The sequence below is a fragment of the Amia ocellicauda genome, chromosome 16 (assembly GCF_036373705.1).
Source record: "Amia ocellicauda isolate fAmiCal2 chromosome 16, fAmiCal2.hap1, whole genome shotgun sequence".
Lineage (NCBI taxonomy): Eukaryota > Metazoa > Chordata > Actinopteri > Amiiformes > Amiidae > Amia > Amia ocellicauda.
In genome coordinates this window covers 28,823,979-28,849,921 of record NC_089865.1, presented here as the reverse complement: position 1 = coordinate 28,849,921, position 25,943 = coordinate 28,823,979, and the positions used below count along the sequence as shown (strand labels likewise).

The 25,943-nt window shown below is 44.8% G+C and overlaps 1 protein-coding gene across 2 annotated transcripts; it reads right to left on the bottom strand.

Moving 5' to 3' along the window:
- Nucleotides 1-261: 261 nt before the first annotated feature.
- LOC136711515 (centrosome-associated protein CEP250) lies at nt 262-24,830 on the bottom strand. Of its 2 annotated transcripts, XM_066687830.1 has the most exons (22): nt 24,702-24,830; nt 23,606-23,741; nt 20,826-20,969; nt 20,477-20,554; nt 19,973-20,043; nt 19,382-19,547; nt 19,023-19,129; nt 17,617-17,853; nt 16,945-17,083; nt 16,484-16,627; nt 16,149-16,309; nt 15,907-16,056; nt 15,517-15,673; nt 14,876-15,022; nt 14,152-14,382; nt 10,751-10,944; nt 8,698-8,825; nt 4,719-8,077; nt 3,134-3,316; nt 2,801-2,878; nt 2,527-2,592; nt 262-1,154 (listed from the first exon to the last, which is right to left on the bottom strand). In XM_066687830.1, exons 2-22 carry the CDS (start codon nt 23,717-23,719, stop codon nt 927-929), a joined length of 6,282 nt encoding a protein of 2,093 aa, XP_066543927.1. In that variant the 5' UTR covers nt 23,720-23,741; nt 24,702-24,830; the 3' UTR covers nt 262-926. The 2 variants fall into 2 exon arrangements, with proteins under 2 accessions (XP_066543927.1, XP_066543928.1); XM_066687831.1 differs by lacking the exon at nt 2,527-2,592.
- Nucleotides 24,831-25,943: the final 1,113 nt, after the last annotated feature.

Here is a 25,943-nt window from a genome sequence, read left to right as displayed (position 1 = left end):
TATAATATTAAAGTTAAAATATGTTAATATGTAATGTAAATCTCAACTGAATTCCTGCAATGTCCCTGAACAATTATTGTGTACTTCATCTAACAATAAACAAATCCATTATAAACTTTTATAATGTAATGCTTACAAATAACAGAAAAACATAAAATTAACCAGGAATGAATGAACATAAAAAAATCTCAAGTTAATAAATTAGTATATATACATATTATATATATATATATATATATATATATATATATATACATATATATATACATACACACACACATTTTATATATATATAAATTAGTGTTACAGCTTTAAATATAAACAAACTGTACATTTGACATTAATATTAATACAAGAGAAAATATGGCAGTTTATATACATCCTATCAATTTATGAAAGATTTTCCTTTAAGGGCTAATGGCTGTTAAAAACCATCACTTATCTGTTAGAATCCTCACTCTTTGCAATGCATCTGCAAAAGGAACTGAATTTTGTTCCACCTCCATTCTCCTTTTTTAAATTACCAATCAACACCAGTCACTCACTCAATGCCTAATGTTATCTTAAGCCTAAAATAACTACAGCATACTGGCCTTATAATTAGAATTTTCTACTAACAAAGGTAGCTGATCACACACTGCCAGGAAAACGTCCTGGTATCTTTAATTTGTGATTTAGTGCCACTCTGTCAGGGTATCTTAGAGCCATTTTAAATGATTTCCTCTTGACCTCGGTTTAAACTTCTTGGAGAGGCTGCAAAATATTAACAATTGCATTAATTACAACACAGGAGATAAGCACAATGGGATACACCAATAAGGAAACTCCCTGGGTTACCCTTCCCGAGTGTTGAACAATATCAGCTTTTGTTCTTCCTTCATAAAAGCAAATTTAAATGTGTCTGGTCTTTTTTTTCCCTTCCTTTTTCATGACTGGCTGAAAGACAATCGCAGCTCCTCCTCCCTCAGGGTCCTGTCCAATCGCAGCGTCTCGGCCTCCAGCACCGAGGGGAGTGTCTTCTGTGATACCAGGCTCAGCGAATCGGAGAGGTCCTGGCGCAGGGACAGCAACCACTGGCTGTTCCTGGAAGAGCGCTCGATGAACTCCGCTCTTTCTCGGAAGTCGACGGCCAACGTGAGCCGGAGATAGTGCACCTGCCGGTCCAGGAGAGAGGAAAGAAATAATCTGACTGATCATGTGGTTCCTACTGAGTTGCATGAATTGCAGTACAAAGCTCCTCATTGTGCACTTCCCCCTCAGAGCTCCCAAGTGCCATCGGTAGGGTATCTTTGCTGTCTATAAAAGTGTGGAGCACTACATAAATGGGGGTACGAGTGCTGCTGAGATAGAGCAGCAGGGAAAGGGACTAATTGACACTGATTAGTCCATCCATCCATAAACACCTACGCCTATAGCAGTATGAATTAATTAATTCATTTAATTAAGCAGTCCCTGTAACAGTGGCCAAGGGCAGAATGTATTCATTGATTCATTTATTTATTGACCGATTAAGAGACAATCTTGCAAAACCCTGCACTGGGAGCCACAGATGGGTGATCACTGGTGCAGGCAGCCCGTTCAGCCAGGCTGTACCATTTGCAGATGATGGATCTCCCAGAGGAAGTGCACAGCTGGCCGGGTGTTGCCAACATAAGGTGGGGTAGAGAGGAGACAGCTGGGAGACGGTGAGCTCATCACTCACTAGCGACCCTGGGACTGTGCGTCTCTCGCTAACCATTGAAAGTGCAAGCATCACTGCAACACAGATTACTTTTTTCACCTCCTGCAGTCAGTAAAGCAAATTTGAATACGAAATTTAAACACCAATAAATATTTAAAAGTCCCAGTTTCCATAGTAGAGCTCAAGGAAATACACTTCTTCACACTAATCACAACCAAAGATAGGCTTAATTGAAAGGAGATAGAATTCACAAATGACATCAAGACATTTGTTTCATGATTTTTTTGGAGCATAATAACATAGGCAGGTAATTCCAGTGCAAAGATGCAACCTGAATGTGTCATATGCATTCGAAATAGACAGCAATATGAAACACAAATGAACTGAAATCTCAGCAGGTATTTACAATGCACCATCATTTGCTCTGATGCAGAACTGGGGTCAATTCCAGTTTTTCTATTCCAATTCCTTTTTCAATTTATTTGGAATGGGTCTGAAAAGGGAATTGGAATTGAAGAAGTAGAATTGAGCCCAACACCTTTTCTGAGGCAGAATTCTCCGAAGATCAGCATTTTCTGTCCTAAGCTTAAACATCAGGCTCAGGAAGTACACTATACTAGTAAGCTGCTCTCGTCTAAGCACTTTAAAAGTATTTTGTTTGGGCAGGAAGGTGATAACTGCAATGGATATCTCAGCCTGCCTATATCTTGCTGTAACACTCAGGCCACTGGACTCCCACAAACAGTATCAATGCTAGCCTGAGCTGAGTGATGAGGGACGTAGCTCCAGGGACTGGCCCTGATACTCTACTTTCACAATCCACTATAATATGATCTTTCCCTCACCTGTTCCTCCAGCTCCTTGACCCGAGCTCTCAGCCTCTCCATCTCCACCTCTTCTTTGCTCTCCGCCTGAATGAAGAGGAGTGTAGTGGGGAGAACTCATTTTGCTAATTGGTTCTACGCCTGAGGGTGAAAGCCTAAATTTACCAGGCTGGTACACAGTCCTACAGCTTTAGAGGAATCCTTGATGGATAACGTTTAAGTTGATATATAGACAGTGGGTAATAAAAAAAAATACACTGCACAGAGTGAACAGGGTGTGTGCATGAGGACTGACCTTTGACCTGGTGTGACTCCTATAGGCGGAGTCTGAATTGGACAGCTGGTGGCGCAGTTTCACCCGCTCCTCCTCTACCTGATATGGGGAGCAAATGTAGAAGAAATTAACATGAGATCCAATAATTCCCAATTCCTTGTGTGCTTCATTATGTGTTTCAACTGTAACTGAAAGCATTCCATTGTGTATGGTGCCTACTGACATGACTCAAAGGGTCAGAGAGGACCTGAGCTTTTCTCAAAATCTCAGTCATAGAACCTGTTAATGGGTTTGGGAAACAGGAAACACTGTTTCATCATTGGGACCCTGGGCTCCAGCTGGTGAGGGACATACCTGAGTCAGGGTCTCCCTCAGCTGTCCTCGCTCTATCCTCAGCCGCTCTGAGCGCCGTTCCAGATGTTTCTTCTCTGCTTCCAGCTGTTGCTTGTCATGCTCCAGCTGTGCCACGGCTCTGTGCATGGTGCTGAACCTCTCCTGGATGCCTGCGCTCTGTGCTGGTGAAGTCTCCTTCTCGGCCTACCCAAATGCCAAAGAGAAACCCCCCAGATAGAATTGATCTCCTGCTGTGATTCAGAGAACTGTAACCCCACATAAACCCTGTATCCCCTATCAAACATCTACAGATATACAGCACAGACAAAAGCCAGTTTCCTTCCCCTCAGCAGCTGATGAACGACCAAATGGTATTGCCAATTTGCTAGGGAAGGGAAAGTGAAATATAGGTAATAATGAGGTGCAGTTGAGCCTGAATGTTGCAGATGACATGGATGTGGGTTGTTCATAAAGCTGTTTATCTAGGGCAGAAGGGCAAAGAGAGAAGTGTAGCTTAATACCTGAACTAGGAGCTTTTTAATAATGTGATTTTTTTAGCTATTTCAGAGCCGAACACAAATTGAAAAGAAACTGTGGCCCAAAGGAGGAGGTTTAAGAAGCTGCGGGTTAAAGGACAAAACTGACAACTGGTTTAAAGAAGAGGACACTTTCATTACAGTCACTGTGTAGCCTATATGACAGCCCAAGTTCTGAGGAAATCTCACTGCACTCATGGGTAGAGCCACTTTGTAAAAAGTAGGCCACTGACACATGCGGAGTAGTATTGAAGGCAAGATTGGACATTTGCAACACACTGCCAGAATACACTGTTAGAAACGTCAGCTTCTATGACAGAAAACTGTTATTTTTGGAAATAATAGCTGAAATATCTAGGTTGTGCATTCAAACAAAACTTGTTGTTTATATATAGAATATTCTGAAGTGTTCTCTGAAAACTCTGCCTTTTGATATTGGAATTAATTTTGATTAACTTGTAGAAGTGGAGTCTCCAACCTTGATCCTGAGGATCCCCAATCCATCATGTTTCACAGGCATCTGCAATCAGTAGCTAAAGATCATGCTATTGATTGCTAAATAAAAGCATAAATGACGCAAAAGTTATTGGAAGCTGGCAAATCCTGTATCTCCAAAGAATCAGGACTGGAGACCCCAGCTGTTCATAATGCAATGAATGTTTGCAATGGCTTCATGTTAAGACTTAGGGTGTCCAACCCTAGTCCTGGAGAGCCCAATCCTGGTGGTGTTATAGATCACCCTAAACCTTCAATTGATACAGTTGGAAACATTTAATTCCAGCCAAGTAACCAGATAGTGGTCTCTGAATACCTTTAAGCATCAGCGATTTAATTGAACAAGAGTTTGAGCTCAATTAATTACAAGCATGTGTTCCCAGTCTAGGGTGTTCCTATAAAACTAGCTGTACAGGAGCTCTCCAGGAGCAGGCTGGGCATCCCTGGTGCAAAAAACTGACAGGAAGCCATCACTGTGTCTATATCAGCATTGGCCAGTGTCACAATCCAACAAAAGGACCAAGTCAAAGAACCCAAGATAGACAAGAGCTACAGGGCAGGTGAACTCCACTGACCTTGAGGAGGCGAGACACTGCCATGTCCCTCTCTTCCTGACAAGTCCTGATGCCTCGCTCCAGCTCTCTGACCCGCTCCCGCTGCTCAATGAGAGCTGCCTCGGTGCTCTCCAGGGCCCCCTGAACCCGAGCTCGATCTCTCACCAGCTCCTCAGCTCGCTCCTTCAGCACTTGCACCTCCACCTCCCTCTGCTGCAGAGTGTGGACGGCATCTTCCTTTTCCACCAGCAAGGAGGACAGCCGCCACCCCAGTGTCTGGGTCTCAGCTCCAGCGCTGGAGAGAAAGTCTTCCCGTTCCCTCTCCAGAGCCCCCAGTCTCTCCATCAGCAGCACAATCTCCCCGTCTCTCGCCCTCAGCTCGTTTCTCAGCTTCTCCTCTTGCTCCTGCTCTGCTGCTTTACTCCCAGCCTTGGCCGTTCTCTCTGCCGCATCCCTCAAGGGTCGCATTTCTCTGTCCCTCATCTCGTCTTCTTTCCTCTGCGTGTCCCACAGTTGGCGCCTCTCCCCTTCCCTTTCCTCCCTCAGAATGGTTTCCCGCCTGGCCCCCTCCTCTGCTGCCCTCTCCAGTCCCTCAACTCGCTCCCTCAATCTTTCTATCTCCCTGTCTCTCTGCTGCAGCAGCGCCCACAGCCTCTCCTGCTCTCTCTCGCTCTCCTCCGCCTTCTCCTTCAGCTCCACCGCTTCACCATCCCTTTCCTTCAGGGTGTCTGACAGCCGCTCAGCCTGCCTCTCCCACTCCTTTACTGCCCCCCTCAGCCTCTCCGCCTCCTGCTCCCCCTCTCTCCGCAGTTGCTGCTCCTCCAGGTAGCGCTCCCTAACTTTCTCCCTCTCTGCTGCCGCCTCCCTCTCCACCCTCTGCAGTTTTTCTGACCCTTCCCTCCCCAGTGTCTCCACCCCCTGCTTCAGTCTCTCCATCTCCCGACTCTCCTCTTCTCTGAGCGCTGCCCACTCTCTCTCCTGTTCCCTGGCTCTCTCCCTCAGGTTGGTGATCTCTCGGTCTCTTTCTGCCATCACCAAACTCCATTCTTCCCTCTGCTTCTCCAATGCCCCTTCCCTCTCCCTCATGCTGGCTACTTCTGCATCCCTCTCCTTCAGCTCAGCCCTATATAGATCCTCCAGTCTTTCTCTCAGAGTTCTGGTTTCTCTGCTCTCCTCCTCCCAACGTTCCCTCTCAATCATCAAGCTTCCAAGCTGACAACTCAGTTCCTGCCTCTCTTGCTCTACAATCTTGATCCTACTCCTCAGCTCCTCCATCTCCCCCTTAGTCACTCTCACATGCTCCTCCCTCCCCCTCACCAACTCCTCGGTCTTGTCTTTCAAGATGGCCCTCAACTTCTCCCCTTCCCGGTGGCTCTCCTCCAAAAGCTCTTTCAGTGTCCCCATCTCTTTAATGCTGGACTTCAGCCCCTCTCGCATCTGCTGGTTCTCTCCCTCCTTGTCCCTGACTTCTGCTCTCGCTTGGTCTCTCTCCTTCTTCACCTCCTCCACCATCACCCTCAGACCATCTAACTGGGCTAACGTGGCCTCCCTGCACGTCTTTATATCCTGGATCTCTTCTTCTCGCAGCCTCAAAGAGCCGCTTCTCATCTCTATCTCTTGCTGTGCTTGGTCCAGTGCGCCTCTCAGAGCCACCACCTCCTGCTCCATTGTCTTCAGTTCTGTAGATAGGCGTTCCCTTTCATTGTCCAGATCCTGCACGTGGTCCCCCAGCAGCTTCACCTGCCCCCCTTTCTCCTCCAACAAGGCCCGCTGTCCCTGCTGAAGCTCCCCAACTCGAGCCTCCAGTCTCTCCATTTCCTTGTCCCTCTCTCTCAACCGAAACGCAAAGTCTTCCCGCTCCTCCTCCGTTGCCTCCACCCTGTCCTGCAACTGCCTCACCTCCTGCTCCCTTTCTCCGAGGCATTGTGCCATTTGCTCCCTCTCCCCACTGCTTTCCTCTGCCCTATCTTTCAGCCTTTCCACCTCTTCTTCCTTTTCCTGGAGACGCTGCACCATCTTACCCACCTCCCTCACCCTTTCCTCTGCCATCTCTTTCCAACTCTCCACCTCCCTCTCCCTCTTCTCAGCCTGCTGTAACACCCTCTCCCTCTCCCTGTTGCTCTCCTGCAGTCTTTCACTCAGTGTCTGGATCTCTCTCTGAGCATTCCTAAGCTCCTGGGTTGTCTCCCTCAGCTGTTCTTCTTTCTCTGCCCTCTCTCTCTCTCGTGTCACCTGCACCTCTCTAAGCTGGCCGCTGAGCACCTCTTTGAGTGTCTCCAGCTCCTGTACTCTCGCCTCCAGCCGCCTCACCTTGCCCTCACTTTGCTGGAACTTGGCAGCTGCCTCTTCCTCCCCTCTGCGTAGAGTGTCCCTCATCCTCTCCACCTCCTCCTCTCTGTCCCTCAAATGAGCCGCCTTCTTCTCATCTTCCCTCCTGAGCTCGTCCTTTTGCACCCTGGTCTCCTCCCACTCTCTCTCTAAGGCCCCGATTCTACTCGTCAATCTTTCTATCTCTACATCCCTTTGCAGCACATCCCCCCTTAGTCTTTCCTCCCTCTCCCTCCAGGAGCTCCTGAGTCTCTCCCTCTCTTCCTCCCCCCGTCGCCCTTTCTCTTCCTCCTCTCTCAGCGCCCTCTGACTCAGCCTCTCCCTGTCCCTCAGCTCGGAGTTCAGGCGCTCCAGTGCTGCCACCCTCCCCTCCAGGCCCTCCCTGCCTCTCAGCACCGAGCTTAGATCATCTCTCTCCCCCTCCAGCATCTGCACCCTGGTCTCTAAGCGCCTAATGTTTCCCTCCTTGTCCTTCAGAGCCAACTCCTTCTCCCTCAGCTCCGCCGCCAGCTCATCCCTCCCCAGCTCCAGCTCCCGAGCCCGTTCCCTCAGGGCCTCCCCTTCCTCCACCTGGCGGCACAGTCCCTCTCTCTCCTTCTCGAGAGCCTCCACCCTGGCTCTCCACCTCCTCGCCTCTTCACTGATCCCCTGGAGTTTCTCCTCCTTGGCCCTACGCTCAGCTGCTTCCTTGCTCTGGAGCTCCTCGATCTCAGCCTCTCTCCCACTCAGCACCTCTGACAGCTCCTCGAGTTCCCGTACCAGAGCTTCGGCCCTCTGGCCCAGTGTCCCCACCTCTCCATCCCTTTCCCCCAGCTCCGAGCTCAACGCCTCCCTCTCTCGCTGCCAGCCCTCCCTCTCCCGTTCCCTCTCCTCCACCTCCACCCTCCGCCTCTCCTCCGCCTGGGCCAGTGCCTGCAGGAGCCTCTCGATCTCAGCCCCTGTGTTCTCTTGCTCCCGTTGGCTCTGCTCGCTCTCCTCCCGCCACCCCGCCCTCTCCTGCTCCAGCCTGGCCACTTCGCTCTGCAGCTCCGTGCGCAGACACCGGATCTCCCCTGGAAACAGGAGAACAGTATACATGTACAAAGCAACAACAGGGGACAAGTGACGTCTTCAAACACAGATAAAGTAAAGACATCAGGTGAGTGTAATTGTCTTATTGCCAGGCATTGCTGCGTCTCTGCAAAGGGTTAAGAAAGCAGATACAGGGAAAATTCAAGTGATATGCTCCCATTATAAAATGGATCACTTTCTATTAACACAGACATCGGGGGGGCGTTATTGAAACATTTACATCTCTAAGTATGCACCTGTCCCTCTAATAGCCACTGTAGGCAGTTTTCAAGATTTTTAAGTTATATTTTCTATTGTATTTTGTTTCTGTATCCGAATCTCTGAAACTGGAATTGCATTCTGTATTTTGTAATTTCGCTATTCAATCTATTGCCGTCTCTGTGTTATATTTTCACAGTTCCTTGTCGATTGTCATTTCCAAGTGCAGCATGTACTTTATACAGGTGAGTTTTCCCCTTGAAATTATGACTTCAAGCCACACATATTCTTCCTGTTTCTGGCAGACATGTTGATCCCTGATAGATGACTGAAAGCTATTTGCTCAGTGCCTGAAACACTTGTGCATTGTGATTTGAGACTCATGGCATTCCTTTCGGCGTACCCTGTAGGACTTCCTTGGCCTGCAGCAGCATCTGAACTTTAACCTCCAGCTGACCTTGCACTATTTCAAGGCTGGAGTTCTTCTGATTGGTCAGGGAGAGCTGGAGCTGCAGAGACTCGCAGTGTGACCTGTGGAGAACACAAGTGCAAGTGTCAGAAGAGATCCGTCATGGGAAGAAATTAAACCGGTGCAGACGGTTTTTTTTTTTATTCAGATGGAGTTAATCAACTCCCATTAATTTACAAGTCAAGATATATTAAGTTAAATGCAAGAACAAAGCGAGAAAAAGAAGCTAGTGTCGTAATCGTGATGTATTCATATAACAAATACTTCATAATGAACTACAGATACATTGCACATTCAAATTCTACCACTTTCAGAAAGCATAAGGTTGTATTTAAAGGGAATCATGAATGCTAACCAATAAATATGGTTTTACGTGTTGCAATAGCGTGTAAGTACGATACATACCACTCATCCAGATTGAGTCTATCATATACACAACTTTAAATGTGTATCATTTTCTTGCTTCACTTGTTTTCAGTTTTATATTTTATGTGGGTCTTTTCACACACCATATTTTTGCAGATATATATATATATTTGTGGTTATTATTAGTGTGTGGATATTATTACAGGATTTCTCATTGTGTGCTTTGAGTACCTACATAAGTGAATGTTTTCATTTCAGTTTGAAAAAAACTTGATAAGAAATAATCTCCATCATCCTTATCATCATTATGGTCATACAAAATGTTTATTTTTTTTTGTAGGTGGTGCAGTCACTTCAGGTTGGAGTGTTGGCACAGCGTTTATTTTAAACGAGCCTTGTTATTGCAAAAGACACATTTATTGTTTTAGATTGTACAGTCAACATAGGTTGACAACATAGGTCGTTCCACACTTATTTTGGCAACATTGCACTTAGCAGGTGCATGTTGATGTTTTCAATACTGTTGCTAAGGTTGTGTTCTTGTAGCACACATTTCCACAGGTCTGCACAGATCTGCAGAAATCCAACGATCCCATGGATGGAGAAGCACAGAACTGCAGAATTCTGCGTTATATGAAAGCAACCCCTGTGAACACATAGCTCAATTGGTTTGCTTCTGCGCAGAACGATCCACAAGAGCGTAGCATGCGACTGAATCAGTGTACAAGACCTCCCTTGCCCTCTATAGTTTAGCAAGTTGGTACACTCTTCCCAAATTGCTTTATCGGGCTGCTAATTTTATTTCAATACAATTATGAGTTTCAATACGATAAGATTTACATGAAAGAATGGGAGGGAGGGTTTATTCATTTATATAAATGTTGTGGAGGGCAAAAACACCACATATATTGATTTTCTTTGGGTCTGTCATTTTGGGCTACTAGTGCATTTTTATTTCTGGCATCACTTCCCAGAGTTTCATTCTGCAGTCAGCACTTGTATCTTAATCATTTTCTTACAGTTAATTTAACAGTTTACTCCTGAATGTTCACAATGGCTTTGAATAGGGATGCTTCTGTTTAAGTTTGCAGTTTAAGAGTAAGTGCCTCCTCCTTCATTTCGTTCTTGTGTGAGATTTCATATTTTCTGTAAATTTTTCATAAGTATAAAAATATATATTTTTTCTTGCTCAAAACTGATTGTCTGGATTGGAACCACCATCCCCATTTTAACACTGCATTTATTGTAAAATATGTCTCGACTAACATCGCTAGTCTCGGAAACAATTACGATGTAATGGGAAGACTGTACTGGAAGAGACCGTTACTATTTACCTTTGAGGAAACGCACTGTAACATACACTACTGTGCATTAGCCAGCTCAAACAGACCAGCGTAGCAGATCAAAGGGGTAGCTGCAGATCCCGTTCAGGAACATTGTAATCGATAGGTTGTATTCTTCAGTGGTAAGACCTGTTAGCATGTCTGACTTAATAAGCATGAGAAGCCCTTGGGGGGCAGGCAGCAGGATGGACCTCAGGACAGTTGATCTGGATGCAATAGTGTGGAACATCAGAAATGGCATTGTCAACGTGCCTACTGCTACAGCCACTCCCGTTCACCTGAGCTCCTCTCTCTCCCTCTCCAGCCCTTCCTTCTCCTTCTCCAACGCCCTCATGCTGCTCCCCAGCCTCTCTCCTTCCTGCAGCACGGCCTCCTTCTCTCTCTCGGCGCGGCTCAGGCACTCAGATGCCCTGCTTAGCTCCTCCCGCAGGCCCTGCAGCTCAGAGCAGGCCGCTCCATGCAGGCCAGACAGCTGGGAGAACACAAAGGAATGGCTTTCTTGTTAACCAGACCCCTGAAAGAGAGACCCCCTCCACACTATGATGCACTCGTTGAGCATAGTTCACTGTCTGACAAATTAAATGTCACCATTACCCGTTAAAGCAGCCATTATTCAGCTAGGCTTGGCACTGTTACCTTGGTGCTGCTTCAGCAGAGATGAGACAAAGCACGGCTCTGCCAACACGCATGCTGCCTGACATTGGAAAATTCGTATTGAGCGATCTGTAAAATACTGAATACCTTTGCTTAATTGTCAGGATCCCCAAATGACCGATTTTCATTGGATACATTATTTTTTCTTCATTTTGGAGGTCAGTATTATATGATTATTACTCTAAGCACAATGGTTTACATTATCTTGGTTATAATAATAACGGCTTGGTAATAATAATAATAATTGAGGCTGTACATTTCGTGATGTTTTCAGTACTTTCAGGAAGTTTTCCAGAATGACTTGCACGTTTACATTTATACATAATACATAATAAACTAAACATAATATTACATTGAACGATTTATATGAATCAGTTCATTTATCTGTTATAGCCCCTCACTTGGGGCGACAACAGATACACGGTATAGTCTGTTAAATGTATAGTAGTATTATTATTGTTATTAAGCAGAAACCTGTATCCACACAGAAAGGTTATGAAGAGGGGCCACCGCAGAATTAAAAGTAGGATCAGTTTCAGGTTTTAGGAACATAAGGGTTCATATGCTGCATATTCCAATCTTGTTACCTTAGTTTGGATTAGGGCTGTGTGATATGATGATATATATCGTATGACGATAGAAAAACGTCTATCGTTTCATATTATGCTATATCGTTTATATCATGGTGTAGCAAATTGCAATCTTTACGGCAGTATTTTTCGTCATTAGGACGCTTTGCGTTCTTCCCGGTTCTTCCACACGTGTCGGATGCGGCGAGAAATGAGCATCAGAAACACAGACAGACATGAGGAGAGAGAAGTGACACAATAACCAGCACAACCAAGAGATTCTTTAATGTGCAAGCGCACACGGTCCGCCCTGCTCTGTCGCCGGGCTGAACTCGATCTGCAGGCACCCCCACCCCCGCTAATTTAGACTGATATCATTTGTATAAAAATAATAATGTTTGTTTGCATTTTATTCAATTGGAAAGCAATGCAAACACATGCAGAAAGTATCATTTTCTTTTTATTAAGATGGTTCAACACTTGTATTATTATTATAACTATTTTGTATTAACAACGTGCTGTACTTGTAAGTAGAATCGAGACACGACAGACTAGAAATGTCTGTCTAGTAGATGTTAATGCGCCTCTATAAACCCGGCTGTGCAAAATCTACCTGAATCTGTACCTTACAGCGCATGTGTTGCGTGATCACTATTACTTATGTGTTATTGTTGTTATGTGACAGTAAATCATACTGTGTATATGTATACACTCACCTAAAGGATTATTAGGAACACCATACTAATACTGTGTTTGACCCCCTTTCGCCTTCAGAACTGCCTTAATTCTACGTGGCATTGATTCAACAAGGTGCTGAAAGCATTCTTTAGAAATGTTGGCCCATATTGACAGGATAGCATCTTGCAGTTGATGGAGATTTGTGGGATGCACATCCAGGGCACGAAGCTCCCGTTCCACCACATCCCAAAGATGCTCTATTGGGTTGAGATCTGGTGACTGTGGGGGCCAGTTTAGTACAGTGAACTCATTGTCATGTTCAAGAAACCAATTTGAAATTATTCGACCTTTGTGACATGGTGCATTATCCTGCTGGAAGTAGCCGTCAGAGGATGGGTACATGGTGGTCATAAAGGGATGGACATGGTCAGAAACAATGCTCAGGTAGGCCGTGGCATTTAAACGATGCCCAATTGGCACTAAGGGGCCTAAAGTGTGCCAAGAAAACATCCCCCACACCATTACACCACCACCACCAGCCTGCACAGTGGTAACAAGGCATGATGGATCCATGTTCTCATTCTGTTTACGCCAAATTCTGACTCTACCATCTGAATGTCTCAACAGAAATCGAGACTCATCAGACCAGGCAACATTTTTCCAGTCTTCAACTGTCCAATTTTGGTGAGCTTGTGCAAATTGTAGCCTCTTTTTCCTATTTGTAGTGGAGATGAGTGGTACCCGGTGGGGTCTTCTGCTGTTGTAGCCCATCCGCCTCAAGGTTGTACGTGTTGTGGCTTCACAAATGCTTTGCTGCATACCTCGGTTGTAACGAGTGGTTATTTCAGTCAAAGTTGCTCTTCTATCAGCTTGAATCAGTCGGCCCATTCTCCTCTGACCTCTAGCATCAACAAGGCATTTTCGCCCACAGGACTGCCGCATACTGGATGTTTTTCCCTTTTCACACCATTCTTTGTAAACCCTAGAAATGGTTGTGCGTGAAAATCCCAGTAACTGAGCAGATTGTGAAATACTCAGACCGGCCCGTCTGGCACCAACAACCATGCCACGCTCAAAATTGCTTAAATCACCTTTCTTTCCCATTCAGACATTCAGTTTGGAGTTCAGGAGATTGTCTTGACCAGGACCACACCCCTAAATGCATTGAAGCAACTGCCATGTGATTGGTTGGTTAGATAATTGCATTAATGAGAAATTGAACAGGTGTTCCTAATAATCCTTTAGGTGAGTGTATATGTGCTCTGAGGAAGATAAGTCGAAACGCGTAAGCATTATGATGTTCACTTTTTCTCTAAAAAATAATTTTTGAGACATCGGTGAATGTGGACTGTTTTTAGACGGGAGCTGCTGTCCTTCCTTCCTTGACCGGATAATTGTTTTATATAAAATCCCTGGGATAAGGCACCCCGCATTTAAGATTTATTAAAACTATTGTAACGCCAGCTATTTTTAAACTTATGTGTGTATATAGATGTGTGCGTGTGTGTGTGTGTATATATATATAGTTTATTATTTTGTGGCTTGATTGGATAAAAACAAAAATAGAGATAGAGATACCCAAACTTCTAAAAATATCGAGATACTATTTTTAAGTCATATCGCCCAGCCCTAGTTTGGATACATTTGTACTGTTAGATGGGTGATGTTATTACAACATAATATACGTTAAGCTTCTACTCCTGTAGTTACAGCAGCCTACAGCTCGTGAAACCTAGAAGGGGTTCAACTTCAATGCCTTCGTTTCACAGGCAACCTACCTCTTCCAGCCAGCCCAGGTCTTTCTCCCGCTCCTCCCTCAGTCTGCTGGCCTCTCTCTCCAGCTCACTCTCCCTGTCCGTGGCTTGTCGCAGGGAGTCCTGGTGCTGCGCCCTCTGGGACCTGAGTTCTGCCGCCTCCTGGGACACCGTCTTGAGCTCCTGGTGAAGGGAGAGGCTCTCGGATCCCAGCGCCTCCAGTCGGGAGCGCACACTAGCCAGCTGCATCTCCAGCTGGGGACAAAAGCAGTGAGAGGTCACATCACAGGTCACAAACAAGTTTTCATTTTTTATTCATAACTGTAACATCTGACCTTCAAGGCCTGTTAAAAATGAATCACCTCTGCATAACCACCAACCAATTATTAACCTAAGTTTACATTTTTGCGTCCATGGTAGATCTGCCCCTTTAAAATGCTTCCTCTATTCTCCAAAACATCAGAAGTACATTTAACACTGTGGTGGAAAACTGTGCTAGTTAGTCTGGAGGGAAATTTCAGATCCGGAAGATATTTTTAGTTCCCAAAACCATTGTCAGAACACGCATTATACTTCAAAGGCAGACATTGCGCAGGGTGGACCTATGAACAGTGAGAAAGGCAGCTGTGTTTTCACAAGGCAAATGAAAGCAGACCGGCAAAGCTGGAATAGCAGCTGGGGCAGTTCTGTAGATATTATAGCCAAAGCAATGGGAAGGGTGTCCCTGTCCATAGAGCAGAGCCAAGACCTGCAGAGTCTGTGCGTTCAGGTCCCTCTTGTCTGCTGCCAGTGCTTCATTCAGATCGGCCATCTTCTCCAGGGAGTCGCGAGAGTCTGCCAAGTCCTTCTTCAGCTGGTCCTGTGAAACCGACAGGTTGCGGAGAGACTCCCGGGCCTGCGAGAAGAGAGAGAGTGAAGTATGAGGAACATGTAATTAATTACTATAGAAGCGAAATGGTAAGGAGCAGAGAGGAATGGAAAAAAAGGGGCGAATGATTGACCGATAAGAAAAAGGGGACAGGAGGATGAAAGGATAAGTAAATGGCCAGAGGGAGGAGGTAAAGCAAAGTAAGAGGTATGATGCACAAAGAGAGCAAAACTGGAAAAAACTGAACTGAACAATGATGCCAGACAACAGACAAGGAGTCAGAATGTGACTTACTCAAGGTTTTATAATTCAACAGGCAAGAAAGACTAGATTCATTATTATTACTTTACCCAGATTTCTCCAGTACAAATCCTGCAACTGCAAAATGCAAAAATAATGGCATATATTGTAACACTTGTAAGTCACTCTGGATAAAGGTGCCTAAGAAAAATAATAACAACAAAGGCCAAGACTCTCCGGCCGCTTCTGCCGAAGCCCAGAGGTGGGCAGGGAGGCGTTACCGTGAACAGGGCGTCCCTCAGCTCGCTGCTCTCTCTCTGGGCCAGGGTCCGGTCCAGCTGGGCGCTCTCCAGGGCTTCCCTCAGGCCCAGCAGCTCCTGCCTCCTCCCAGCTTCCCGCTGGCTGCTCTGGGCGCTCTCCTGCTCCTGGGCCCGCAGCCTGGCAGCACAGCCGTGCCCAACAATGACACGCACACCACCGCGTTACAACAATGACCCCGAAACACAACCACAGCCACAATACATATGTATTAGTCTCACCTCTCATTCTTAATTAATCTTCACAGATGGGTGTTCATCATGAAGTATAAACTAATTTCCTACTATGGCTTTTAATGCTAATCTGAAGCACAGACTCATATAAATGTATATTGTTTTTAAACAGATATTTACCATTTCTCATTTTCTTTCTCCATCTCTCGCCTCTCCTCCTCCTCCCTCTCTCTCTGCATCCTCAGGTACGCATTCTCCTTCCTCACCGCCTCGGCCTGTCGCTCCGACTCCTCAAGTTGGCTCTTCAGGGAGACCACAGCCGCCCTCTTGCTGTAATATGATGCAGAGCATGGTTGTTTAGGAGTCCCTCCCCGCAGGAGGTACAAGCAGGCCGAAGGCTGACAGACCCCTCCACTGCTCACCTCTCGAGTGACTCTTGGGTGTCTCTCAGCAACTGCTCTTCTCGGCCCACCCTGGCCTTTAGCTCCTCCCCCTCCTGTTCCAGCTCTGTGATTCGCTGCTCCAATAACTTGCACTCAGTCTCTCGCTCCAGTAAGGCCTTTTTCAGACACAATTCTGTTTCCTGAGAGGCAGTGAGGAACCGTTTCAGTTATTTAACAGGTATCCGGCCTGGTCCTGTGTCAATTAGCCTTTCCTAGACTGATTAGAAATACCTGGAATACATCTCAGCATGTGTTTTAAATGGTTTCTTAAATCCATATGACTGGGGCTGCTTGGCTGACATTTGTGCCGTTACCTGCAGTTCCTGGTGTTTCCACTGGAGGGCACTCTCAGCCTCTGCAATGGCAGCGAGCAGGAATGTCAGCCCCTCTGTTGTACTCTCTTGGGAAGAGAAAGGAGCAGCTTTCCCATAAGCCTTCTGTCTAGAGACAACTCTAGACTACACAGACAGAGGACACAGACACTGTCAGCTCTCATTTGACAGACAATACAACCATTCAAAGTGTTTAGGGTTCTGTACAAATAAAAACTAGAACGTTACAATGCAGGTAAAGCGGTCTAAGATGTTAGCAGTGCTGGAGTCGGGTTCAGTCGATCATAGTTTGGTTTTCTTTGGAACAACTTTCGCAGGTAAGAGGTACAAATGAGAGGGATATATACTGTCAGACCACATGTGTACAGTGAGCCCTGTCACACTTCCACTGCGAACACAACGCAAGCACTTTTCTTCCCAAAACAGTCATTTATTTCTCCTACCAACTTCTCCACAGCCTCTCGGACCGCATCCAAATCTCTCTCGGTCTCTCTACACCTCTCCTGCTCCCTCTCTCTCTCCTTCTCCCACTCCTCTCTCTCCGCATCCAGGGAGTGTAGAGAGCAGGTCAGGGACTCGATCCTGGAAAGAGAGAAAGAAGAAAGAGGAGGAGGAAAGACAGACTTTGAGAGCTTTAATAAATAGACTCCAAACCTTCTGATCTGTATACACAGAAAAAAAACACTATCAACATGTTACCAGATTCCTTTTCCCCTCTTGAAATGTTAGAAATGCATCAGTATCTTCAGTCCTCATTCACCCTGCTTTCTTGCTTTTTATTTAGTTTTTTCCTTTAGTATACTAACACACTGGCAATAAACTGGATCAGGGCTTTGGTTTAGGCCACTTGTGAAATCCTGCTTTGCCTCGTACTCTGCATTATTCTAAGAATTACAAATACAGAATACAGCTTTCAGTCGGCCTGCAGCGCACTCCCAAATACCTGCGGGATTTTCCATGCCATTTATCGCAAGTGAACCTAAATTACAAAACTACAACATCCAGGAGGTTAATTTTTATTGCCTCCCATGATGACAGGGCTGTTGTACAGTAAACCGTGTCTTACACAGCCTTCAGCATTCCCTAGAAATAGAGACGATAATGCAATCTCTCACTTGGCCCTCAGATCCTCTCTCTCCGCCTGTGTTTGGAGGCGCAGCACGGCGGCCTCCTGTTCCTTCTCCCGCAGCTCCTCCGAGAGGTCCTGCAGGGTGAGGGGGGGCGGCAGGGAGATGGAGGGGTCCTGGGGAGCGGGCAGGGTGGCCAGGGGAGGACTGGAGCTCACGGTGCTGCAGCTCATCAGCAGAGAGGTTGACAAGCGTGAGAAGTCGGCCCTCAGCTCCCAGAGATCCCTGCAGGAAGGACCTCACTTTAACATCTGTTCTGGTCAAGGTGACTGGCATGTGGTATTCACCTTAACTTTAGGTCACTGGTAGTAGCAATCGTCTTTTAGAACAAAGAAACACGAGAGGTTACAAATGAGAGAAGGCTGCTGGGCCTGTTTAGCTCATTCAGTTGCATACTAATAACTTGATTGCTATTAAAGGATTGACTTTGTTCCTTTTGGGATATTGAATACTTATATCAAATCCTCTTGTCGTTGCTTCTGCTATAGACTAAAGAGGATCAGTTCCATAGGCAGCACTGTGCAGTAGTGGTTTGGGCTCTGGACTCATGACTGGAAGGTTGTGGATTCAAATCCCGGGTGGGGCAGTGCTGTTGTACTGTTGAGCAAGGTACTTCAGTTAGATTGCTCTAGTAAAAATACCCAGTTGTATAAATGGGTACTGTGAGTCGCCCTTAATAAGAGCGTCTGCTAAATGACAAATAATGTAATGTAATTAACCTGTCACTGTAGGAAAATCACTGTTCTTTAGATCTACATTTTAAGATTGAACTCACGTTTAAAATAACATTACAGGATATAGGGCTGATTTCAGAAACTCAGATTAGCATTAATCTTGGACGACCCAATGCTATTTTATATAGAATAGTCCAAGACTAGTGATAATCAAGGTCTGTGAAACCAGCAGATAGAGTTTAGGAAAAACAGTGTTTCTAAATTGCTCTATACTCAATATAACTATGAGACAGGATTTAAAAACAGTTTAACCAAAAACATGTATGTGTAAATTAAGCACTAGGCCTTTATTAAACAGCAGAATAGTATTTCTCACTAAGTAATTAAGCACCAGTAAACATCTGATTTAATGCTTAATTTAATGTTAATGTCATAGTTTAAAGGTGATTTTAAAATCCTGTCCTCTCTCAAGGTATCCCAGAGACTATGGATATATTGATAGTCAGGCTACTTAAATCAGACGCCTTTTAATCTTGTAACAACTTTCACAGACTCCACATAAGATTCTGCTTGCGAGTGAGATCAGCCCTGCAGACTGGAGGTGACTGCAGGTATAATGACTGTAGTGTTGTGAAGTTTGTTTTAAGAGGCCAGACCCTGCTTCTCAAATGCTACTCTGCGCTGTTTTTGCACGGTCTCAGTGTCGGGGGGAGGCGTTACCGGTCGGTGGCAGTCTTCATGGTCTGAAAGTGACGCCGGAAAGTCACCACCTCCTTCCAGAGAGACAGCAGACGATTGTGCTCATCGCTAATGTGGGCTGTTAGCAGCTGAAAAACAGAGACGAGATGAGATACATTAACTGGGTCATCAAGAGTCACACAGCATGGGTGACCATTCTTAATCGCACAGGATTGCTTGCAATTTTTCTGATTCTTTCATACTTTGCAGTCAAATTCTGCCTACTGACGCACTGCTTTAGAAAACAAAAGCAGAGTTTACATATTACTTCTTCCTCAGATAAAGAACAAGATTTAGACAGTTTGATGAGTGTTATGGTGCATTTTCCCTTTGTTCTTTACTTCTCTCTCTTTTTGCCATTCCACTTCTTTTTGCCCCACTTCCTCTACAGCTCTTGTCCAATCAGCTGTGAGCTTCTCCAGGTCCTCCCTCAGGGCTTCATTCACCTCGCCTAATTGGTTGAGCTGACTGCGCAGGAGAGAGTTCAGCTCAGCAAGGCCTAAGCTCCTGCAGACACAGACAAGAGGCAAAGAAATTTCCATACTTTACATTATTTTTTAAGCTTTAAATCTGAACACTGTTCTTGTAGCAATTCATGTCAGTCAATGCGTTCTGGCTCCAACTGGATGTATAGTTAATTGTCTGACTACTGACTTATTGGCCACCCAGACACTCTGCAGCAGATGGGATCTAAGGTTGACCTGCAACTGCAAAACAAACATAAAAGTTACACTTTTACAGAGATGAATACTAGTGCTAATTTGATTGGCTATTCAATAATCACTCCTTTGCCCACCCATGTGCAGTCTGTGACATCAGCAAAATGCCACACAGAGTGCACACTTACTGAAAGGCAGCAGGGAGTGGTTTGGGATGCAGCCGTTCACATTCACTCAATAGGGCACGAAGCTGGAACCGCCATGCCTCCTCACCTCTGCTGCTCCTCCTCCAACCTGATGAGGGCGCCCTCCAGGCTGTCGCTGTGCTCCTCTCGAGTCCACATCTGCAAGAAGGAGGACAAAGAGAGTGACGGATCTGAAAGTGATGTGGAGCAACGAGGAAACGGACAGATCGCGAGAAAGAGGTGGGTCCTCTGTGAGGTCATCATTAGAATTAGAGAAAGGCTGCTCTTATCAATCATCACTACATTAACATGAAAAGTATAAAGGTGCACTTAGGAATATTTCTCAGGAAATAGCAGTTATGAACATGAGGAATTCTACTACACAACCAAAGACGCCTCCAAACTGTACACCAATAATTCTCTGAATTTCATTTCACCCTTTTAATGAAGCTGTAGAGAGAAATGCCGTTGCATGGGTATAGACCAGGGCTGCCCCACCTTTCTTGGCATCAGATCATAATAAACTCCATACCTTGCATGCTGGACAAGAAGGGCCAAGGTGTGTTCAATCCCCTGCCCAGTCTGGACTCACCTCTTTTCTGCGTAGCTCAGTCTCTCGACTCATCACCTGCTGCTCCAGCTGCTGACAGCGGGCACGATACTCACACACCTGGCAGGGAGAGAATATTGAAAAACCCTCTCGGATACATAGAGAGAAATACTAATTTTACATTTAAATTGATCAGATCAGGATAAAAAGGAAACCAATTGAAAGACAACCAAGAGACAAGAGTGACGAGGGATGTGCATTCTGAAACTTGATCCACACAATGTAATTGAGCAAACCATTGAATTGGGATTGGGATATCCACACAATGTGAGCCCCAGTGCTGTTGAGGGCGGTGTGCACGTTCCACACCTCCCCCCCCACAACCGCTCACCTTGCTCTGGAGCTTCGTCACCAGCAGCGCCTGCCTGCCCTCTCTCTCCCGGCTCTCCCGCAGCTTCCGCCGCGACTCCCGCTGCTCATGGTCCAGCCGGTGCCTGAGGGGCAGGGAGAGAGAGGGGTCCAGAGAGACAGACAGCTGGGGAGCGACACACAGACACAGGGGTCAATGGAGAGTGGCAGAGCGCTGCACAGAAATTAAAAATTTAACACAGGTATAAGACAGTGATAATAAGAGCTATATGCAGTCTGTTATAAGAAATGGTTAAATCGATACTTTAGATATGTGGCCTGTGATAAAAGATCCGTTGCACACATTTTTGGCAATTAGGTAATTCATATTAATTCAATACTTAAATACAGCAGATTTACCCATAGGTAAGGTATTGGCTTCAACAACCTTAGACTGAAGTAAAAACTTACTTAACTTCAAGTTGTGGCCACAATTTCAACACATTTAATTGTTCTCACTTTCTTTCTTTTGGGTTTTTCTTTTTCAGATCTCATACTTTTGGATACACTGCTTCATGTACAGTGGGGGAAAAAAGTATCTGATCCCCTGCTGATTTTGTATGTTTGCCCACTGACAAAGACATGATCAGTCTATCATTTTAATGGTAGGTGTATTTTAACAGTGAGAGACAGAATAACAACAACAAATTCCAGAAAAACGTATTTCAAAAAAGTTATAAATTGATTTGCATGTTAATGAGGGAAATAAGTATTTGACCCCTTCGACTTAGTACTTGGTGGCAAAACCCTTGTTGGCAATCACAGAGGTCAGAAGTTTCTTGTAGTTGGCCACCAGGTTGGCACACATCTCAGGAGGGATTTTGTCCCACTCCTCTTTGCAGATCCTCTCCAAGTCATTAAGGTTTCGAGGCTGACGTTTGGCAACTCGAACCTTCAGTTCCCTCCACACATTTTCTATGGGATTAAGGTCTGGAGACTGGCTAGGCCACTCCAGGACCTTAATGTGCTTCTTCTTGAGCCACTCCTTTGTTGCCTTGGCTGTGTGTTTTGGGTCATTGTCATGCTGGAATACCCATCCACGACCCATTTTCAATGCCCTGGCTGAGGGAAGGAGGTTCTCACCCAAGGTTTGACGGTACATGGCCCCGTCCATCGTCCCTTTGATGTGGTGCAGTTGTCCTGTCCCCTTAGCAGAAAAACACCCGCAAAGCATAATGTTTCCACCTCCATGGTTGACGGTGGGGATGGTGTTCTTGGGGTCATTCCTCCTCCTCCAAACACGGCGAGTTGAGTTGATGCCAAAGAGCTCGATTTTGGTCTCATCCGACCACAACACTTTCACCCAGTTCTCCTCTGAATCATTCAGATGTTCATTGGCAAACTTCAGACGGGCCTGTATACGTGCTTTCTTGAGCAGGGGGGCCTTGCGGGCGCTGCAGGATTTCAGTCCTTCACGGCGTAGTGTGTTACCAATTGTTTTCTTGGTGACTATGGTCCCAGCTGCCTTGAGATCATTAACAAGATCTTCCCGTGTAGTTCTGGGCTGATTCCTCACCGTTCTCATGATCATTGAAACTCCATGAGGTGAGATCTTGCATGGAGCCCCAGACCGAGGGAGACTGACAGTTATTTTGCGTTTCTTTCATTTGCGAATAATCGCACCAACTGTTGTCACCTTCTCACCAAGCTGCTTGGCGATGGTCTTGTAGCCCATTCCAGCCTTGTGTAGGTCTACAATCTTGTCCCTGACATCCATGGACAGCTCTTTGGTCTTGGCCATGGTGGAGAGTTTGGAATCTGATTGATTGATTGCTTCTGTGGACAGGTGTCTTTTATACAGGTAACTCCCTTTAAGAGAGTGCTCCTAATCTCAGCTCGTTACCTGTATAAAAGACACCTGGGAGCCAGAAATCTTGCTGATTGATAGGGGATCAAATACTTATTTCCCTCATTAACATGCAAATCAATTTATTACTTTTTTGAAATGCGTTTTTCTGGATTTTTTTGTTGTTATTCTGTCTCTCACTGTTAAAATACACCTACCATTAAAATGATAGACTGATCATTTCTGGGGATCAGCAGGGGCTCAAATACTTTTTTCCCTCACTGTATGTTATTTCAGTCCCTGAGACTGGAATCTACAATCATTTTCTCCCTTTTTTACCCAATTTGGAACCTGAAATTAGACTGGGAGCACCTGGTTACTACTCTCTGTTCCCCCAGGAAGGATGAGGCCACTGCAGGTGCCCACATTACCAAATGTGTGCTACCCCCCTGAGAAATAACTCCCAGGCAAAGCTTTCAATAGCATAACTGCGCTTGGCTGTAGGACTCGTCCTGCACTCAAGGCATTGGCTGTTAGTGCTTTTAGGATACCTCCAAGAACTGTAAGCCTCTTGCCTTTTCAATGCTGGGCAAACCTCGGACACTGACTTGGCCCTGGAATATTACAGGCGTGACAACCTCCAGTTATGGAGGCCACAGTGTGTTTTGGTTGTTGAGCCAACTGGAGCTCTCAATTATTAAATTATGGATATTATTTAATCAGATACACAAATAAAAACTTATATAAGTGTAACTGATCACTTGACATATGTGGATTACTCAAGATGCTCTATTCATTCATCATATTAATTCAGTTTATCATTTAATTAGACCATCTAAGCAGCTGAGAGCTGGGCTGGAACAACAACAACAATGACACTAGAGCCTTTTATGACCACAATTTGACTCCCCAGCTCCAGTATCACACACAGACAGGCCAGGAGCCCATACTCTGTCCTTCAGCGCCTGGTTCCGCACCTCCAGGGCGACTCTTTCTGCCCGGCTCTCTGCCAGCAGGTCCTGCATCTTGGACAGCTCTGCCCTCATCTCCTCCTTCTCCTCCCTCCATTCAATCAGCTGGTCTGGCTCCATGTTTATTAGCAGGAGGGGCAACCTACAGAAAGCACAGTATTACCATTGGTTTTGGTGAATCTCTCAGGCACACGAGTCTGTGTACATGCAGTCAGAATAATGTATTTTATCTACTACCCCTCACAGGATGTGAGAGCATAGACCAGTGGTTTTCAATCCTGGTCCTGTATTACCCCCATCTCTTCAGGTTTTTGTTCCAGCTGAGTTTGGAATCTTAAGTTATAATTGCTTTAACGGAGCATTTTAATTACAGGCAGCTGTTGTAAATGATTACGGTGAAGGACTTAAATAAACACCTGAGAGCTAAGCTTGTACATAAACCAGAAGACACAGTAGTACTGCAGCACCAAGATTGGAAACCATTGCATAGGCATGTCACTCAAGTACTGATTGGCATTTTTAATACATACAATAATACGACCAATTATATTGCGAGTCAGGCAAGAAGCAATATGCTGTACTGGATGACTTCACCTATGCAACCAAATATCCTCACTGAAATACTCAGTACACCTTTGCGACTCACTGCAATAATTTTATTATCCAATATAAATCCATACTTTCACTTTAAAATGCAAAAGATTTCTCTGTACCCCCTAACCTAAACTATTACTAGTATTTATTGATTATTAAGATTTTGTCAATGTGGACATTAGTAGAAAAGCGTAATTTTTTTGCACATCATTTGTTCTTCGCTATTTCTAACAGAAGTTATTTCACTTAACTAACCGCATTTAACCTCACCGTTATATAGGCTGCGCAACTGTGGCTTTTTTTAAACGGTGTTGCTGGAATCTCTTTGGATAAAGACAAACTGTAACAGAAACGTCTGAAAGCTAAATTGATCCGTTAATGAATATACTAACTGCTGTACATCTAAGAAAATTAGTAGTTAGTTTACAGTGTTTAGTACCAAAAAGTTAAATTTAGAAATAGCACATACTCCAAAGTAAGAAAAAAAAACACGTTTATTTTAACTTACCTCTGTTCAAACTATTTTAGTTTTGTAAAGTCGTAAATATCATGATTATATAAAAAGCTGTCATAACTGTTTTCATCCTGCTAATATCATAGCTTTAACTTCTGTCCGGATTCAAATCTACAGCATTGACCTTTCACCTCCGCCAAGGAAAAGAGTAAAGAAACGGGGAATGCAGTAGTGTAACTGACAGCAGAAAAGCGGAACAGCGCCGCCCTACGGCTAGGAGGTCAAACCTGTTCTTATGCAAAAGAAATACACAGGAAAAGTTGCAATAAAATGACAGAAGTGCTAGATAGAAGTGAATTTAGATTTTATAGTTAAACGTCATACACTCTCAGCATGGCAATACTGTAGCTTTAGACTTACTAACATAAAATACACATTGTATTATTTGCTACTAAGACATTAAATGCGATGGGGAGTTGGCTACGAATAATATGAACTTGGTTGTCAGTTTTGCATTTGACCATGTCTGCCTTCCCTTGTGGAATTTTCCAGTTGAAGCCAGTAGACCTCATCAACTGGTCTCAACTGGAATTAACTGGAATTAACTGGTCTTCCCTGGTCACCAGTAGACTTACCAATTGGTCCCAACTGGTAGGAACTGCTCTGCACATCTCACCAGCAGGCCATCTGGTCTCAACTGGTCTGTACCACTCATCAGTAGATCTCTACTGGTAAGTGGTATATTAGTGCTTTTCATTGCATCATTTGGTCTCAACTGGAATTAACTGGTCTGAACTCTGTCCTACTTGCCAGTATATCTCTGCTGGGTAGGTTCATTTCATTAGAGTCCAAATATAGACAGTAGTTGAATACATATGAAAAAAATAATTGAAAGCTACTGATTAAACTGATTATATTTACATAATGATACATTCCCTTTTGAGTTTAAATATGTTACACATGTAAACTTTTAGTCTAAATTCTAAATTATTTATTGGGAAAGTACTTTATTTAAGCGCTAGTGCCTGGCTCTATCATGTTATAATTGATCATAATGGGAGATATGCATACAGAGCCAAAGAAGGTCCAGTGGGCATCTCATGTCTATTAATGCCTGCTAATGCTGGATACTGATTGGCTGACTCAAATAGTTTCTATTTATTCCAATGACCTGTCTCAGCTACCTCTTTTTCAGTGGAAGATTCAAAAAGAAAATGACACAACTTAATTATTATATATGAGAGGCGCTATATAGAGCCGTGCGCAGACTGCTGCATTTTTTATTATGTAAGTAAA